Source organism: Thermobia domestica, chromosome 10 (assembly GCF_964235325.1).
Source record: "Thermobia domestica chromosome 10, izTheDome1.hap1.1, whole genome shotgun sequence".
NCBI classification, from domain to species: Eukaryota; Metazoa; Arthropoda; class Insecta; order Zygentoma; family Lepismatidae; genus Thermobia; species Thermobia domestica.
Window position 1 is genome coordinate 106,717,740 of NC_137463.1, and position 19,549 is coordinate 106,737,288.

General features: G+C 36.0%; 1 protein-coding gene across 1 annotated transcript in view; it reads right to left on the bottom strand.

Moving 5' to 3' along the window:
* LOC145662636 (F-box only protein 2-like) overlaps nucleotides 1–19,549 on the bottom strand; it is an 82,058-nt gene that overhangs the window by 18,892 nt on the left and 43,617 nt on the right. Inside the window, exons 6-8 of the mRNA XM_081728405.1 lie at nucleotides 17,777–18,008; nucleotides 13,979–14,111; nucleotides 1,035–1,168 (exon numbers count right to left, since the gene is read on the bottom strand). Coding sequence (XP_081584531.1) covers nucleotides 1,037–1,168; nucleotides 13,979–14,111; nucleotides 17,777–18,008 — 497 coding nt within the window. The 3' untranslated portion in view covers nucleotides 1,035–1,036. The remainder of the gene's footprint in view (nucleotides 1–1,034; nucleotides 1,169–13,978; nucleotides 14,112–17,776; nucleotides 18,009–19,549) is intronic.

The following is a 19,549-nucleotide window of genomic DNA, read 5'->3' on the forward strand; positions in this document are numbered from 1 at the left end:
TATATTGTTAAGTTACCTCCTTGCCACTAAACACAAAAGCAGTGTATTACAGCTCACTATGAATAAATCTACGACATAGTTGTATCACATGTGTCCAGTGTTTAATGTAGAAGGTAAAAACTGGGGGATAGGGCAACCAGAACCCACACTATGATAGGTATATCATGAATTTACTATAAACTTTCAAAAATATATAAATGATAGTTTAAATTACTTTTGTCACTCTAAACTGGGGGTGCCTAGCTCCCCCCGGCCCTGAGCTAGATCCGCCACTCCATGTATCCGTGCTGTCGACTTCATTGGACAGAGGGATGCCGTTTCACTTGGGCACCAGATATTGTGTGATGAGTATACGTTTTCAAAGTAGATGCAGGGTTAGCACGTAATGAACATATTATTATTTTTTTTTAAAAAAAGGAACTGACAATGTAGCAAACTGTATTGTATTTAACAACCTAGAATCATTGAAGAAATTTTGGAGCGACTTTTGATAATCAATAGCTTAGAAGTCAACTTGAAAGAAAAAAAGTTAGACAAGGCTGTACACGGTCATTAATTTCGGACATTATTGTTCTAATTTCTGGTTAAGCTAACAAGAAATTATTCTCTGTGAGTAATGACCGGTGACACTCATGTATTACTACTCAAGCCATATTGTTGCTATATACTGTATTATCTTTAAGTAGCATATTCTATTGTCAAAATGTATTTATTGTATTAACAACTATTAAATAAATAAAAAGCTTCACACAAATACATGACATGTCAACAGCTTAGTATCAAAGGAATGTATCTACAACATTTTTAAAACGATATGAACATTTCTGACATATCAGAGGTCGAATGTTTCTTTCTGTGAAATGATTATAAGTCAAACTTCCTTATAAAACATGGTTGATAAAATAAAAAGCATTTTGGATTATCGCAAACTAAAATCAAATACGAAAAAAAATTCTTTTCGTGATTCTGAAAAACTTTTTGTATGACACTAAGCCGTTGATGTGTAGTATTGATATCATGAACAATGTACTAACCATCACAAAATCCTCACACAAGCACCTGACATTTTGCTGCCGTAATGTCCAGCCCAAAATTTACAATCCTTCCCGCCATGTCCAAATTGTACATAGCGAACTCCTGGTCCATAGTCTGAGAAGACATGAGTCACCTGAAATTACGATAAAAAACAAATTAATTCATTAAAAAAATAATTTACATTTATTATGTATTAATTATATTACGAAAGAAAAATATTTTAACCATAGTGCAGATGCAAAAACAGACGTATGAAATTAATATATATATATATCAGATTAGAATCTAGTTGGACATCCTGACTGTTTTTTCTGGGAAAAGAGGAAGATTAGCCAAAGGCTGGGATATCATTCTTAAAATAGAGCTTTTGATACTTGATTTTCTTCCCTTTGTCGTTAATATTCTTTGTCTCATATGCAGGCCCGTGTCCAAGGGGGCTCTAGGGGGCCGTGTCCATTTAAATTTAGACTGCTCCCTCCAAAATTTTCACGGTAGACTTGCAAATGAACTATAATATGGTTGGATCGACACCCCTAAATTATACCGCCCCCCTATATTTTTGGGCTGATTACTGGCCTGCTTATATAGATGTTTTAAGCACAAAATGGCCTTGTTTGTTCAGAAGGTGTTGATAAATGAGCACTTTAAATAAATAAATAAATAGAATTTATGTGTATGTTATCGTTCGAAGGCAAATTGTAACAAGTCATCTTCAGAAGATATATTTTAATTCATTATATCTCAGTAACTACTTTATGTGTAACAGTGTATGATATGTCTCGTACCAATAAATTATTATTTTATATTTCACATATTCAAGTGAATTTCTTTTATTATTATCAATGTATTTGCTTTATTTCCTGTACGTTACATATTGGCCATAATGTAAAATAATTTGGCAACTTTGAGAGTAGTGGTTGCACATCAATTCACTTCATTGAATATTATTTTTGAATTCTTTCTAAAGAAGGATTAGTTCTTCTGAATCCAATACTTTTCTGCCACTAAGTTAAATACGAGAAGCGTCCCGAAAATAAGTTTACAAGGCATATTTAGTATGAATCATACTTTATGTTATATTTGGTCTAGGAATTAATTCGTGCGGGTGGACAAGAGATGGCGCAACGAACGGAGCGTCCCACAGTTCCGTGTATCCACACATGTGTTGCAAACCCCTGTCATCGCGTATCGTTCGTAGTATAGGGCAGTGGATTAAAGCGTCAACAACACCAGTTTGTAGTTAAGTGAACATGGCGCAATTTGTGCCTGATAAAGTGTTTTTGCGGGGTGTCCTGCTGCATTACTTTAACATGCAGAAAAGTGCGACTGAAAGTCATCGTATTTTGGTGGAAGTGTATGGTGACCATGCTCTAGCTAAGCGAACGTGTCAGAAGTGGTTTGCACGGTTTAGAAGTGGTGATTTCGGCTTGGCAGACCAAGAGCGAGCTGGACAGCCAAAAAAATTTCAAGACGAAGAATTGACAGCATTGCTCGAGCAGGATTCGTGTCAAACGCAGGAACAACTTGCAGCAGCATTAGGCATTGATCAAACAACAGTCTCCAAACGCTTGAAAGCCATGGGAATGATTCAAAAGATGTCACATTGGGTTCCACATGAATTGAAAGACAGAGACGTTGAAAGACGAAAAACCATTTGCGAATTGCTGCTTCAACGACTGAGCAGAAAGGGGTTTCTGCATCGAATTATTACGGGTGATGAGAAGTAGATCCATTACGAGAACCCTAAACGAAAAAAGGCCTGGGTGAAACCAGGTGAACCAGGTCCATCACAACCAAAACGAGATATTCACTGTGCAAAGGTTATGCTGTGCATATGGTGGGATATGAAAGATGTGGTGTACTATGACTTGCTGCAACCGGGTGAAACTATGATTGGAGAACGTTATCGACGACAATTAATGCGTTTGAAGCAAGCTCTGGCCAGAACACGACCAGAATGGGAGAACAGACATGATAAACTTATTGTTCAACATGATAACGCTCGCCCACATGTCGCAAAACCGGTCAAAATCTATTTAGAAAATGTCGGATGGGAAGTTTTACCCCACCCGCCGTATTCACCAGACGTTGCTCCTTCGGACTACTACTTGTTCGATTGCATGAACAACGATTTGATTGGACAGCGGTTTACTTCTTCAGAAGATATCGAAACATGGGTCTCTGACTGGATCGCTTCCAAGGATGAGGACTTCTTTCGCCACGGAATCCGTACATTGCCTGACAGGTGGGCGAAAGTAGTGGCTAGCGATGGACAATATTTTTCTTAAGGTATTTATGTATTTTGTGTTTGTACTACAGCTTCAATGTGTGCGTACCAACCGCACGAATTAATTCCTAGACCAAATACATAAACCAAGGCGCATTGTGTGCTACTTTATTCTTCAATAGGGATTACAACAAAATACTTTGGTTTGTGTAATATTTACCTGTACCTTGGGCAGAAAGTACTCATACATATGCACTATACTTAGTAGAATGTTCATTTCATATTAACAAAAGAAGAATGTTTTTAATATATGTAAGTGATTATTATGGGATAGTTGATGATATGGACATGTTTTATGGTTACCTAGTCAGTGAGTTTGTGTACTTAACAGTTTTAAGAAAAGGATATTATAAGTTATATCAAATAATAAACCAGTTTAACATCGTTTATAGACGTTGTCAGTTTTATTAAAAAGGTGAGATTAATGGTATTTAAATATCGAAACTAATATTTTTATGCCAAAGAATTACTACCACTTCGGATTTTTATCCCAGCAAACGAACCAGGTTTACGACTATCTTTTGATAAGTCGTTATAAAAATTTGGTTTACCTCACCCGGGACTTTGTAAATTCAATTCCCGAAGAAGAGTAAGGCTGAATTTACTTTCATATTACAGTTAATGAATACGAACTTAACTATATTGCGAAGTGGTAAAGTAATCATAAGAAAAATGGACAACGAAACAATGCAGCAGGAATCAAATACTAGTGACAGCGATGAGACTAGTGTAACACCAGGATTGGCATCGGAAGATATCTTGTTAGCTTTACAGCGACAAATAATGCAGATGTCTACCGAGATAAAGCAGACCATAGAGCAGAAGTCTGACGAAGCTAACAAGCAAAATGAAGAATTAAAGCAGACCATGGAACAGAAGTTCAACGAAGCTAACAAACAAAATGAAGAATTAAAGCAGACCATGGAACAGAAATTCAACGAATCTAACAAGACCATGGAACAGAAGTTCAACGAAGCTAACAAACAAAATGAAGAATTAAAGCAGACCATGGAACAGAAATTCAACGAATCTAACAAGACCATGGAACATAAGATAGAACTGAAGTTTGACGAAGCTAACAAGCAATATGAAGAATTAAGTAGACGGATAGAACAGAAATCAGACGAAACGAAACAGACAATTGTCCAGGTGGTGAACATTTCCTCACAGTTCGAGGAAAAGTTAAAAAGGATATCCGATGATTGTCAAGAAAAGCACAATCAACAAAACCAAGAAATTAGTGCTGTAAAAAAAGATTTAGAAGTAATAGAATCTTCCATTAAACAGCAAAAGATCCAGGTCAGCAACAACTCTAATAACATACGTGTAAATACACAGTTGTTAGCTACTATTCAGGAAGAGATTAGAACGTTACAGGCTAAAGACAACATTTTCCGTAATAACTTGGGTAGTGATCGCTTTGAGTTGCCCCACTCACCAGAGAGGAACTCGCCTTCGCCCGGATCTGATGAGGATATTATACTAGAAGAAAGTTGTCCGAAGAGCACTGATGAGCGAAACATAGATGGTGTCATGACACAGCACGTCACGGATAGGAACTATCACTCAACAAGAACAAGGAATGAGAAAAAGAAGGTAAAATTAAGTGTTAAGATGAGTGAAATTAGAGCTATGAGCAAATTCAGTGGTAAGTGTAATGAGAATGCTACTTCTTTCTTAGAGAAATTCCAAGACGAATGCAATATAATGTCTATCGATCGATCACAATATATGAAATTAATACCCCATGTATTACTCCCACCTTGTTCCTTATGGTTTAAAGCAATACGTGATCACATTAGTACCTATGAGGAATTCAAAGCGGCATTGATCGCAAATTATGAAAATGACTTTTTGCTGGCAAATAGAGATGCCACCCTTAGAAATCAACACTTCAATCCTCGATTGCACAAATCTCTTGTAGAGTTTGTTGTAAATGTCTACAACGACTTAAAGGTCGTTAATCCTTTGCAATCGGAATCGAGAATAATAGCATCGATTCGAAATTTGCTTCCATTTAAACTGCAACAGATCTTATTTTCCACACAGTGTATGAGTTTCAGCCATTTATTGATGCTTGTCCAATGCTACGAAACTCAATACCATGCCATGAACCCACAATCAGGAATGGGTAAAAATAAGAATAATTCAGATCATTTGGTGCCTGTTCGGAATTTAAATATTCGGAGTGTGAATAATACAGGACCTAACCTAAGCCGAGTATACTCTAGCAATCAAAATGCGCACAATAGGCAAGGTTATGTAGAGAATCCGCCTAACCTAATTAATAGTAGCAATTCGTATGTTAGACCATATAGTCAAAATAGATTTAAAAATCGACGTAATGTATGGCGAAATTCCAGAAATACAGCGAACTACGCGGATAGACGTAATGGAAGGACAAGAGATGGCACTTCGCATCAAGATCCAGGCATTGAAGTAATTTCTGTACAGAACAATAATACGAGACATAATCACGATTGTGCTGTACAGTGTACCTTATTGGAACCATACACGAGTATGAATTTAAACTAATCGCGGCTGATGGGGTAGGGGTTAAACCCATGTCAGCTGTGGATTCTCATGAACATTTATCTAAAAATTTAAGCGATAATTCTTACGAACATTTATCTTCCAATTTACATGTTCATGCTAATTATGAAAATGATCTTTCACATGACGTCACTGTAAATAATTATTCTGAAATAGCAATTAATAGGTGTCAGTACCAATTTATACCGGTTGTAAATCGTTGTTGGTTTGAAGATGATACTGTCAATGATGGTTTTAATATTGAAGAAAATTTTGTATTTTTAAAGTCATATAGTACAGCTAAAATACCTATTAAAGTCAATGGGTTAAGTACCGAAGCTCTACTTGATACAGGAGCAAATGCCTCTCTGTTATCGTATTCATTGTGGAAAGCAATTACTAGTAACTATTCGAATCCTAAGCTACAAAAGGCTGAGAATCTTATTATAGTTGATTTTACCGGTAAACATGAAAAGAGAGTAGCAGGAATTACTCGTGTGACAATATCTATTCAAGATTTTGAAATATCAATCCCTATTCTGGTGATAAAGGATCTTAACGAGAAATTAATTATGGGCTTAGATTTATTATCCCAATTACGTGTCATGCTTGATTTTAAAAACCAAACGTTGACGATACCGGGTATACCTCAGGAAATCGTACAGAAACTGCTTCCAAAATTAGATAATCTTGCTTGTCAATATAATGATATGTCTCCTATAGTGAATAATGTTTCTATTAGTGCAAAAAGTGATAAATTAAATGATCCCCGATTGGAAGACAAACAAAATTTGATGAATATAAAGGACGATGTATTATTTTCTAAACATGTCAAATCACTCGAAAGCAGTCTTGATTTTGCTGATAATACAGTAATAGCCGACTTTAAGAACATCTTATATAAACATAGGAATGTCTTTTCAGAACGCCCTGGACGTTGCAAGGATTTTGTTTATTCTTTTAAAGTTAAAACAGACAAACCCATAGTAACCAAGCCCTATATAATTCCATATAGATACAGGGAGAATGTACGGCAGCAAATTGCAAATATGTTAAGAGATAGGATCATTAGGCCTTCAAGAAGCGTCCACCTTAATCCATTACATGTTGTTCCAAAGAAAAATGGTTCTCTACGTGTGGTATTAGATTTGAGACGCACGAACAGCCACATTGACCTGGAACAAGTGAGGTATCCTCCAGTAGAAGAAATACTAGCTTCTTTACAAGGGAACACTGTATTCGGAAATCTAGATCTAGTGATGGCGTATAATCAGGTCGAGTTACATGAAGATTCAAAACCATACACAGCATTTAGTTTTGAAGGTCACTTGTACGAATACAATCGTGTAGTCTTTGGGCTTATTAATGGTAGTGCAGCATTAGCATCCTGCTTGAACAAAGTTCTAGGTCAAGACTTACGTAGCAACGTGATAACGTATGCTGATGACATCTTAATCATGGGGAAAAATCCACATGAATACCTGAAGTACTTAGATATAGTTTTAGACAGATTGGAAAGTTCAGGCCTTACTATCAATCTACAGAAATCCAAATTTCTGCAGAATTCTATAGAATTTCTTGGGTACCAAATTGATGCCTCTGGTTTACAATTCAGTCAATCTAAAGTTCAAGCCATAGAAGATCTACCTGCGCCAGTAAATGTGAAACAGACACGACAAATATTAGAACTCTTTAATTGGTTTCGCAAGGCCATCCCGCGATTCGCTGAGATAGCCCAGCCTTTATTTATGATCATAAAGAAAGGGGTACCATGGCAATGGGGTCCTATTCAAGAACACAGTTTTAATAAGTTGAAGGAGTGCGTAAAACGAAACATCCATTTGAACCACCCCAGATACGACGTTCCTTTCTACGTACAGTGTGACGGTTCTCAACTTGGAATCTCTGCAGTACTCTGGCAACCTAACCCAACCATTCAGGAACCAGCTGTTATACATTGCGCTAGTCGTACTCTAAAGAAAGCTGAAAAGGGATACACCACGACAGAAATTGAACTTTTGGCTATACGTTTTGCAATACAAAAATTCGCTCCATATCTTAGCGGATGTCATTTTATAGTACTTACCGACCATAATTCATTGCGATACCTCAATAGCGTACAAGGATATAATAACAGATTACTTCGCTGGTCGTTAGATCTTCAAGCTTATGATTTCGAAGTACAACACATTAAAGGGGTAGATAATGGACCCGTGGATACCTTATCACGTCTGTTTCCTGGAGAAGAGCAACATATTTTGTCCATTAACGAATTTAAGATCTTACAGGATGAAATAGCTGCCATTTCGATAGAAGATTTAAGAGAACATCAAATGAAGTATCATGAATATAAACAAATCATGGAACATTTATCTTCATGTGGCGAGGGATGTAGTTGTCCCAAACACTGGAATTCCAGATTTAAATTAAACAACGGGATTTTACTTATTAAAGATTTCAAATTCAAATCTAGGAACAAAATTTGCATTCCACCTACGTTAACAGCACGCATATTAAAGGCCTACCATGATGATTTCGGACATTTTGGGTATGTGAAAGTATGTGCCTTGGTTAATAAATCTTTTTACTGGAAGGGAATGAGAGCTCAAGTCAAAAATTATATCAATGACTGCATTGAGTGTATGCAAATTAAGCATAATTATCAGGCTATACAAAAACCAATGCTCTCAATAACACCTGAGAGACCACATTCATTTCTATCGATTGATTTATATGGACCGTTACCCAGAGCAGCTACTGGAGAAGTTTATCTGTTAACAACTATGGATATCTTTTCACGATATGTGGTAGCCTATCCCTTGCGTAAAGCAACCTCCGCTGCTATCGTGAATAAAATTCTGAATGTATATATTCCACATTGTGGCCCTATCGAGCATATATTATGCGATAACGGTTCACAATTCAAAAGTGATGTGTTTCTCAAAGCCATGAACAAGGCCAACATTAAAATTCATTTTGTGACTCCGTACCATCCAAGTAGCTCCGTGGTAGAAAATATACATCGCAATTTTGGTATGTTGTTTCGGCACTTTTGTAAGGATAAACATGCTGAATGGATTAAGCATGTCAACCAAATTACGTACCTTTTGAACCATTCTATATCAGACACTTTAGGTGTGTCTCCTGCTAATGTGCATAATGGCTCTGATTTGATTTTCCCTGTGGAACAACATTTTGATGTCAAATTAGAAGATTCGACAATTATGGATTCATCCAGTTTAGTGAATATGGTGAAGATCCGAAGACATAACAAGTTTTTGAAACGTAATTCGCAAGTAGAGTCTTTGCAAGAAGGAAAATATCGGATCAAGGTCAATGACTTAGTTTTTGTTAAACAACATCCGCAAAGTAATATGTTGTTAAAGAGGATTTATAAATTTTGTGACATTTTCTCAGGTCCTTATTTATGTTTTAAGGAAATAAATCCTAAAGTTTTCGAATTGTTGAACGCTAAAATGGGGATGTCAATTGGACTTCGCAATATAGATGAGTTAAAGGTTTGGAAACCTACTCCGTATACAAAGGAAAAATGGATGCATCTAGTGAAAGAATTAGTAGCACCTGACATTCTTGCTCAAATAAATAAGAATGAAAAATAATAATAATAATGAAAAATGTATTTATATAATACCAAAAGGGTGTATTTTGTTTCTGTAAAAATAGATTTATTTACTTACATGTGCTTGTTCAAACGTAGATTGTGTTTAATTTTTGATTTTTGTTCAATTATATTTTCTTTGATTTTCATTCATCAACGATAATTTTTCAATGACTTGAATTCTTTCTTATTAACGTGAAGGATTGTAATTTAATTCATGATTAATCAAGCACAAAAATTGTTTTCATTATATTAATTTGTGTTAAAACTTTCTTGTTAAAAATAGGTATTTGATGAAATGAAAGAATTGTTATGAATGTATTTATATATATATGTATATGTGAAATATAATGAATAGATATACAAGGTGCGATCAAAATATGATGGACATATATAATATAAGAACACTAATGTAAACGGACCAGTGGTTCTTGAAGATAAAAGCCAAGCCTACTCATGACTTTTATATTCAGTCCCATTGTCGAGCGACATTTTTATACAACAAAATACTTTGGTTTGTGTAATATTTACCTGTACCTTGGGCAGAAAGTACTCATACATATGCACTATACTTAGTAGAATGTTCATTTCATATTAACAAAAGAAGAATGTTTTTAATATATGTAAGTGATTATTATGGGATAGTTGATGATATGGACATGTTTTATGGTTACCTAGTCAGTGAGTTTGTGTACTTAACAGTTTTAAGAAAAGGATATTATAAGTTATATCAAATAATAAACCAGTTTAACATCGTTTATAGACGTTGTCAGTTTTATTAAAAAGGTGAGATTAATGGTATTTAAATATCGAAACTAATATTTTTATGCCAAAGAATTACTACCACTTCGGATTTTTATCCCAGCAAACGAACCAGGTTTACGACTATCTTTTGATAAGTCGTTATAGGATGCGCACGAGACGAGTCGAGACAGGATTTTCCTGAGAAAATTCGTGTCGAGATACGGCTCTTCCAATAGAGACATATATATTTTTCGAGTCGATACATCACTTTTACACCACATTTTCGAGACGAGACAGCCACAAATCTTATCTCGTGCGCATCCCTATTCTTCAACATAGTCGCCAAGATGATTGGGTCACTTGTTTAACCATGAGACGAGCTTCTCAATGCCAGTTTCGTAAAATGTGAGGTCTTGACTGTAGAGCCAGTGTTGCATCACTGTTTCGAAAACTTCGTCAGACTGGGCGGTAGATCAAAACTGTATGGTGAATGTCATACATATTCCCACTGAAACTGTCGCAAGAGTTGTTGAATGACAGTCGCGGTGTGTGGCCGAGCATTATCGTACAGGAGTAGCACACCCTTTGACAGTAATCCAGAACGTTTCAGATGAATGACAACTCCTAAACGTCCCTGCAAACCAATCATGGAACAAAATAATCTCTGACAAAGTCAGTAAAGAGAATCACACAAAACCTGTATTTGTGAATTAACTTATCCTAATAGTTGAAGCGATTTGTATTATATACCCTCTCACACCCCAAGTGTGTGAGATTTTAACCTGACATATATTTTTTTTAGGTTTAGCCAAAAAATCATCTTTGAGGTTAAACTGATACCAAACAAAAATTCTCTAGGTTCTATATACCTTCTCATACCCCAAGTATGGAGGTATATACACTCTTATACACCGACTATATTTGAGATTTAAGCAAAAAAAAAAAAAAAAATCAACCTATGGGAAACCGTCTCCAAATATGATGTTTTCAACCTAAAGTGAAGGAATTTTGTAAATCGGTCGAGTCGTTTGGGCTGTACATTCTTTATGCGCCCACTGTTAAATGAAAATGCAACGTTGCCATGTACCTGGACCCAAACATAAGAGAATGAAGTTACTTTTTTACATTTGGGCTGGCCATCGACCCGTTAGCGTAATAGACAGTAACTTCATTCACTTATGTTGTTGGTCCAGGTACATGGTAACGTTGCATTTTCATTTAACATTGGGCGCATAAAGAGTGTACAGCCCAAACGGCTCCACAGTGGTCAGAACCTTGTGAAAAGAGGACAAAAATAGTTTATTCGGAAACAATGGGACTTCGCGGACGTTTCTCTATCGTAATTGCCTTTTCTACATCGATTGCAACTACTGTGAAATTGATTCGAAGAACCCCTGCTGCAATATGTGCAGTTATATATACAGAGTGCTCCAAAAGTGTGGAAACTCCTCGCAGAAATATCAAATGCTGCAAAATATAACCAAAGGAACAATGTACAGTAGTTGGGTAATAAAAGTGAGTATAAATTGGGGAGGACATAGAGCAATGAAAGCCGCCATCTTGAAATCCACCATCGTGAATCATATAATGCATACAATTTATAAATTGAAAACATAACATGTTGACGCTTTTATGTGAGTTGGACATCGCTAGCCAGTACGAAGTTATGACAGGTGTTAATATGCATCCAAGAAGCGGTTACAGGTTCAATATGCTCTCCTTCTAATTGTACGTGCAGCTAATAAAAAGACGGTGTAAAACAAATGTGTGTTTGGCCTTAGGATAAAAAGATAAAGTTCGCGGTTTTGCAATCTCACCATCTTCGAAGAAACAATAATACTTACTGAGATGTAATTTAGTTCAAGATTACGTTGTTTCGGTAAGATTAAAAGATTCAGTATAGAATCTTCTTATATATCTACTACTGCACTGAGGTGTAAGGTACAGAGGCTCCATATGACTGATAGTTTATCACTGCAATATGTATGAGGCTTTCGCTACAACTTTGGTTCAGAGACGAAGGGCTATCCAAATCCCGTACAAGACAATATGCCTTTTCCCTCTGTAAGGCTCAGATAGAGGATATCGACTGCGATCACAACAACATTATTCATCACGCATTTCCAATTAGATGGGGCTGAGTCCATCAGCTGCACTTGGTTGCAGATACATTCAATGCTCAACCTTTGTACTACTCATGGTCAACTCAATAAACCTTATTTTGCAGATAAGCAAGGATAAGCTTAAACTGCAGAGCTACTAACATCAGCGTATATGTAGCTTTTCAGCAACACTAATAAAGCTACCATATAAATGATATGACAATGGATAACAAATAAAACTCTTCACTAAACACAATATTTGAGTCCAATGTACTATCCAACTGCTTTCATCGACCTCAGAAACGATATAAATGGTTAAAACATATCATATTGTTTGGTTCATTTTTTACTGATTTTTTGGCTCTTATTTGTTCATGTTTACATGCTTTTATGGGAAGCGAAAATATTCCTATATCCTGAAACTTCGACTTTGGAAGCAGGAGAGGTACTTATAATCAAATATCAATACCGATTTCATAGGCGGCGAAGTTGACAAAATCGTTTTTGATCGCTTTTTCCCAGTTTCCGACCACTGTGGGCTCGTCCGATTTTTAAAAAAACCTTTACTTTAGTTTGAAAATATCATATTTGGAGACAATTTTTCTGTTACGTTTTGTTGTAACTCCGATAATAAGAGAGTTACCCTACGTCAGGGGACTTTTGAGACACCCTGTATACTATCTCATACCCGTAGTATGAGGTTTCTACCTCATCAATATATTTCTTTAGGTGCAACCAAAAATCTGTTAACCTTAAAACCAATTTTATCTTTTAACGTTAAAAAATGTTTAATCCTAGCACATATTTTCTTGTATGAGATAAGTAGCATGGGTAGTCACCGTCAGCCGTGAAGATCTTAACGAATGGACACCATTAACGAAGTCGGCCGAGATAACTCTAGATGTCTATTCAAACATTCACTTTCCTTCTAGAGTTGTCATGCGGAATAACGGACGGACGTACTAACATGACAATATTATAGACTCACTAACGTGATTCTAATAAATAAAACATAACGAACATAAACTCCCAAGAAAGCATTGTTTCGTTGTAAAATGAATTTTTAGCTTGAGTTCATTTCTTGGAACCAGCATCAAACTTTCACATGGATACATTCTAAATCAGGTATGTCAAACTCAGTATCTCAGATGGTTCAAAATAGTCATCAGTGTACAATACTGCGGGCCGCAAAAAAAAAATCATTTTCATACTTAATGATCTATTTAAAAAGAGAGTAAATATATAAAATCTTACCTAATGCTGTAGTTTTTTTTTTTCTAAAAATAGAAGGAACATAAGTAAACTTGGATAGTAAGTGGATACCTATTGTTTATTTCCAAATATTTGACATCTTTTTTCAGCAACCAGCTTTCGGATGACTGGAAACATGATGCCTATACTACTACCACACATACAATTCGTACATCTTTAAGTAACCATCAATACTTACGCCTGTACGCTGAGCAAAAATCACGTTAAATTGAGAGAAAATGAAAAAAAAATCGTAAGAAGTTCTAGCACACCATACTTCTTTGTCTACTACCAAACGGTATAACCTCCGGTTGGAACTAACGATCTTGTGGTTAATAGATGATTTTTCTATCATTGAAGCATCTCTCATATAAATATAGAGTCTTAAGCATTTGTTAGCTGACGTACCTTTTTCCATTTTCTCAGTTCAGACTCGTTAATTGTTTGCTTGTCTTCAAATTTTGCCACCACCTTTTTATCTTTGTTCAAAAGTTGAACATTTATTTCATAGTATGAAGTACAATCATATCTACCAGCATACCTAAAAAAAATAGAAATAATATATTTTGAAATATGATTAAAATTAGAGGACAATAAAAAGAGCGGAATTAGATTTAACATTCAAATATGTCATATTATATATTACTCAGCATCTGAATATCTTAAGGATGCGAATGTATTCGAATCATATTTATACTAAATTTATTACATTGAAATTTGTCTTAACTTATAATGCTATAGCAGTTTATGGAGGTTATACAAACAATTTATTAACAAAATTGCATATTTAATTTAAGAGCTATAATTATTCAATGAAATTGTTTACTACAAAAATCACTACACAAGGTATCAAATCTAAGGTCACAGTACATAATTCAATGCTATGTGCTAAAGTAGATTCTTGTGCCACATTAATTCAACTATCAATTTGAGCGCATAACAAAAATGCAAGTATTTTAATATGTAGTAATTGTTGTTTTCTTTCGAAACACTTACCAAATTGGGTTAACGTACTATTCTTATTAGAATAGTAGAGAAAACAAGCTAACAAATGGAAAGTCTTGTCCTTTTGGAGGTAAAGGAAATAAAATTTCTCTTATATTCACTGCTTCTCCTCTGTTGGATGGTGCATGAAGTCCCAGTCAACAAAACAAAAACGGACAAAAGCTCAAATAGGATAATTATAACCCAAAGTATTGTCTGTCAAACAAAAAAAAAAAAAAAAATGCATGTTTTCCGTGGAATACTATATTGGAACTCGCTGCTATGAAAATAAAATACTACACGTTACCCCATATCATTTCGCCAGTAGCTTTCTATTTGCTGATCAGTTAAAACAGTATTCCTGGGCATCGTGGCGAAAAATGGATTTCCTTTTTCGTGCATTGTACGAAAAACACGAAGAGTGAACGCAATAAAAACAAGGAAACAAGGAAAAGATACAATGCAATCTAAAGTGCTTGGACTCTTTCGATAAATCACTCAATGTAGCGCTTTCCTTGCAAGCAGGCCTTGATGGTGTAATCGGTAACACCGTGGGCTTAAGTTCACGGGGTCCTCAGATCGATTCCCTCTACAGACATACGTTTTATTTTCTTTACAACAATAGAAGTTACTTAAAATTATCCAGTCAGTCGAGAAAAGGAAATTGTGTAGAAACACAACATTTCACTTATGTATTCACATTATCGCTAAGAAATATGATCATTTCTTGCAGTTCAAACCCTAGACAATAAGTTGGTGCTTAATGTTTTTCGGTCTTTTTATAAACAATGTCCAGTGTGTTGTCGTCGGGAGAGCTTTGCACTGTAGACCTCAAAGTCACAAGTTACTGAGGAAGACAGTGTCTATTTCTTCTTCTTCTTCTTCTTCTTCTTCTTATTATTATTATTATAATAATTATTATTATTTTACGAGAACAAGAAATGGAGTATAAATATTTGTTAGCTGGTAGCAGTAATGCATTTTGTTTCGCCCATCTTCTTGATAGGTTGAGTTGATTTTAACGTCCCTTTTAGCAGCAAGGCTATATGAGACGGAACCAACTGATCAACGTGGAATTCGGACCACATGAGCTCCTGCCGGGAAGCGAACCCGGTTTTTTAGGTAGGAAGGTGAGGTGATACCTTGAATAGAATAGTTTTTGTGACTAGAGTTGTAAGTTGACTGGTGAGTGTATCACAGCCAAAAATTTAAAGACTGGTATGCCCATGCAACATTATTCCTCCCCACACAGGAACCCTAGATCTAAACTATCATGTTCGACATTGTTCCTGGGTTCATTTCGTATTTCAATCTCTCGCCAGATAAGTGTACGTCCAGAATCACTGCTCAGAATGAATTCACTTTAATCAAAGAAGAGACTGTGATTCTCCTCCTCGGTTCAGTCCTGAACTTCTCATTAGCATTGCAAAAGTTGTCGCCTATACGCAGGTATCAAAAAAATACAACGTAATAGTCGTCGGGCAAAAAGACCAACCCCATGCAGTCAACATGTCACTTTGGAGCGTGAAATTGGGCAAATTACAGTCCTCTTAGATGTGTTTGCAAGTGCAACCACGATTTGACGTCGATACCTTCTTGCCTGTTGCACAATGTAGTGGTTGCCCACTGCTGTAGTTGACCGTGATGGACCACCATTTCTCCTTCGCATGGTATCTTTTGTGGTTCGGAATGCTCCCCATACACGTAAGAAATAATATGGGCAATATCAAATTCCTGGGCTACACTCGTTACAGTTCGTCCTTCTTCCAGTTTCCCGGCGATTCTTCCTCGTGTGAAGTCACCCAAATGTTATCTCTGAGCAAATGTTATGAGTAACACCAACAGAACGCACTTTAAAAGCTCTGTTAACTGAAACACACTGTCTCATCCATTTCTTTCAGCTGATTCGTGTTGAGAAAACAGACTCATTCGGCACCGATCTCGCAAACGTCATGCTATGCAACGTCTTGCTCCCTGTGTCCGTGTAGGAGACCTTTAGAATTACTACTGAGCTTTTATTTCCATCGATTACGCAATATTTTAATTTATTTATCTCGCCCTTAAATCCTGCGCACCAGTGTAATTATTATATATCAAACTGCAACACAATCTTATTACAATATGGAGAATGTAACGGTAGTACACAATTTTTTTAAAGTCAGTACTTGTTCGTACTATGAATACGTATATAAGTTTACGCTTACTGTAAATTCCCATTTTGCTTGAATTTAATTCAATCTCTATGGTTAAAATAGCGGAACGACCAACAGGTTTGTTGTCTCCCATGATTCCGGGTTATACCTCGAGTGTTAGCATACGCGGTTTGAATACCAAGTTAAAGTAGTAATTAACATCTCGTATTGGCTTGATGGTGAAAGGAGGCATTAAGATCAAAGATGATATAGTTCTTCCACCTTTTGTGAGTAAATACTAAATAACTATTCCCACCTTAAGTAGATTTGATTCCCTAACAGAAAATCCAATAATCCGAGGACAGTTTCTAACCTAGCTAACACTTAGCTACCAAAGCAGGAGAGGATATACCCTAAAGTTCGAAACGACATATGGAAAACTGCAAACTGAAATGAAGGAAACGATTAAGAATTAGGATTAACGATATGCTACAACACTCATAAAAGCTATGTCAGAAGTCAATTCATTCTCCTCCGAAATGAGAGCACTGTACATTCATAAAGTACTGGAAGCCAGACACAGGCAATCTAGCAATATTGCTTTCATTATTATTACTGCTATCATTAAGGAAATTTCCAAGTGGTTTTAGGTCTACGGCTTTTGGAGATCAGGGATCCAGCCAGTATTTGATGGATGACCACTGCAGAAAACCGAATGATGTAGTCCAATGTCGTGGGAACAATCCCTGAAGAAAAGTCTCAACAACGGCCATGGTGCTCGCGGTGTGTGTGTGTGTAGACCATACATCCACCAATTTCCGAAGTTTTGTGTTTTGGTTTTGGTTTACCATGGACACAAACTTAAAGTTTCAATAATTATATTTACTACTGTAAAGTCGGAGAAGGTAAAGATGGTGATAATTTGTGATTATTTCCATCCATATGTAAAACATTTAAAAACAAAAAGGCGGAAAATTATATATCACCTTGATTCTTAAAATCTAACAAGCAAGTATCGACTTGACCTTGTGCTCAAACTATTAGGAATGTTTGGTCTGACATCAAGCGTATGGACATCTCAGGTACTTACCACTCGGAAACTTCGATTTGTGGGTGAAACATATCCAAGACATGCTGTGTAATGCCTTCAGCATGCAAGTCTATTAATTGCTGCTTGAAACATAGGGAATGTGAAGTCACAAAACAGAAAGGGTAACCATTCAATACTTCATTTCGAGGTAAATCGTTCACTCCATGAGGAGGTGACTCAACCTTCCATCCAGAACCACCGTTGCTAATTATGTTCCAATGGTTCAAGCCATCTGCAAATAAAGGGAAATATTATGTAGTGAATATTTTTCATGTTTTGATGTCAAGAAATAAGTTTCAGATAAGTCATGGCATGTTGGGTTCAACCAACACACTACTTAACAAACATCTTACATCTAAGAACCACTGACTATTTGTTGTATAGATGCAGTGCAATATTGGGAGATGACTAACATAATCATTCATGTATCTATTAATAAGTTGTTCTGCCTGTATATCCGGCCACTGTTGTTAACGATGTATGGAAGTTTAAATCACCTGAAAAGAATATCGTGACTTTGACATCAAGCTGTATGACACTCATGTTCGTCGTCCAGAAACCACTAACTAGAGAGTGAAATAGGTGACTATCACTTAACGATAAAATATGGAAATAAAGGACGGAATTTTTAACCTAAGTCCCAAAATTCAACAGGATTCTTTATGATACATGGAACTAGCATTGTTTTTACATTGTTATATGAAACAAAGAATCGCCAAATCTAATTACTTCTGGTGTAGTTTTTAGTTTCTGTATTTTCGCACTGAGGCACAATAATAATTTGAATTTATTGCTTTATGCTGTTTGAAGGACTGATTCTAGTTGCAGTCCATTACATAAACCAAAATTCATTTTCGGAAAGAAAAAGTGACTTCGGGCAATCTTTAGACAGCGAAATATTTTAAAACCATTGAGTTTCGTGACGATTCTTATGTCAGACCCACGTTTCATTATTAATGACAATCTGATTTTAAAAATCTTCCTGGTTATTCCTCAGTATGGGAGAGAATAATACACACTTTAATCCGACTTACTTTGTTCGGTGGGAATCAAATTATGAAGTATCCACTCATCTTGTGCATCTTGTACGGCCATGTCGATGGAAGTCAAGTTTGAAAACTTTCTCTGCGGAATCTCACTGCTTGATTGTCCACTCATGTTTTAATTTGTAGAAAATGCTGTATGAACCAGTGACGAATAATATGTTCATATGTCACTGAACTAATATATCACTGTTATTGCTAATTCAAAGTCCATGCTATGTTCTAATTCAGTAGTTGTACAGTGGCTTAGTTTGATGGAATCGTATCGGAAAGCCACCACAATTGCGTTGCGTACTTGTTTCTCTTTAAAAGCCCAAAAGCATATCTTAATATTATATCGAATAACATAGCAAAATATGATATACGTCTACCAATCAAGCGACATCAAAAATATAATGTCAGTTACTTATTCCTTTGAGTCTTCAGTGATCTTAAATTTATCTAATGTGTCTCCAAAACAGACATTCAAATTCTTCAATCAAATGTTGGTAAAGTACTAGTATTTGGTCTAGGAATTAATTCGTGCGGTTGGTACGCACACATTGAAGCTGTAGTACAAACACAAAATACATAAATACCTTAAGAAAAATATTGTCCATCGCTAGCCACCACTTTCGCCCATCTGTCAGGCAATGTACGGATTCCGTGGCGAAAGAAGTCCTCATCCTTGGAAGCGATCCAGTCAGAGACCCATGTTTCGATATCTTCTGAAGAAGTAAACCGCTGTCCA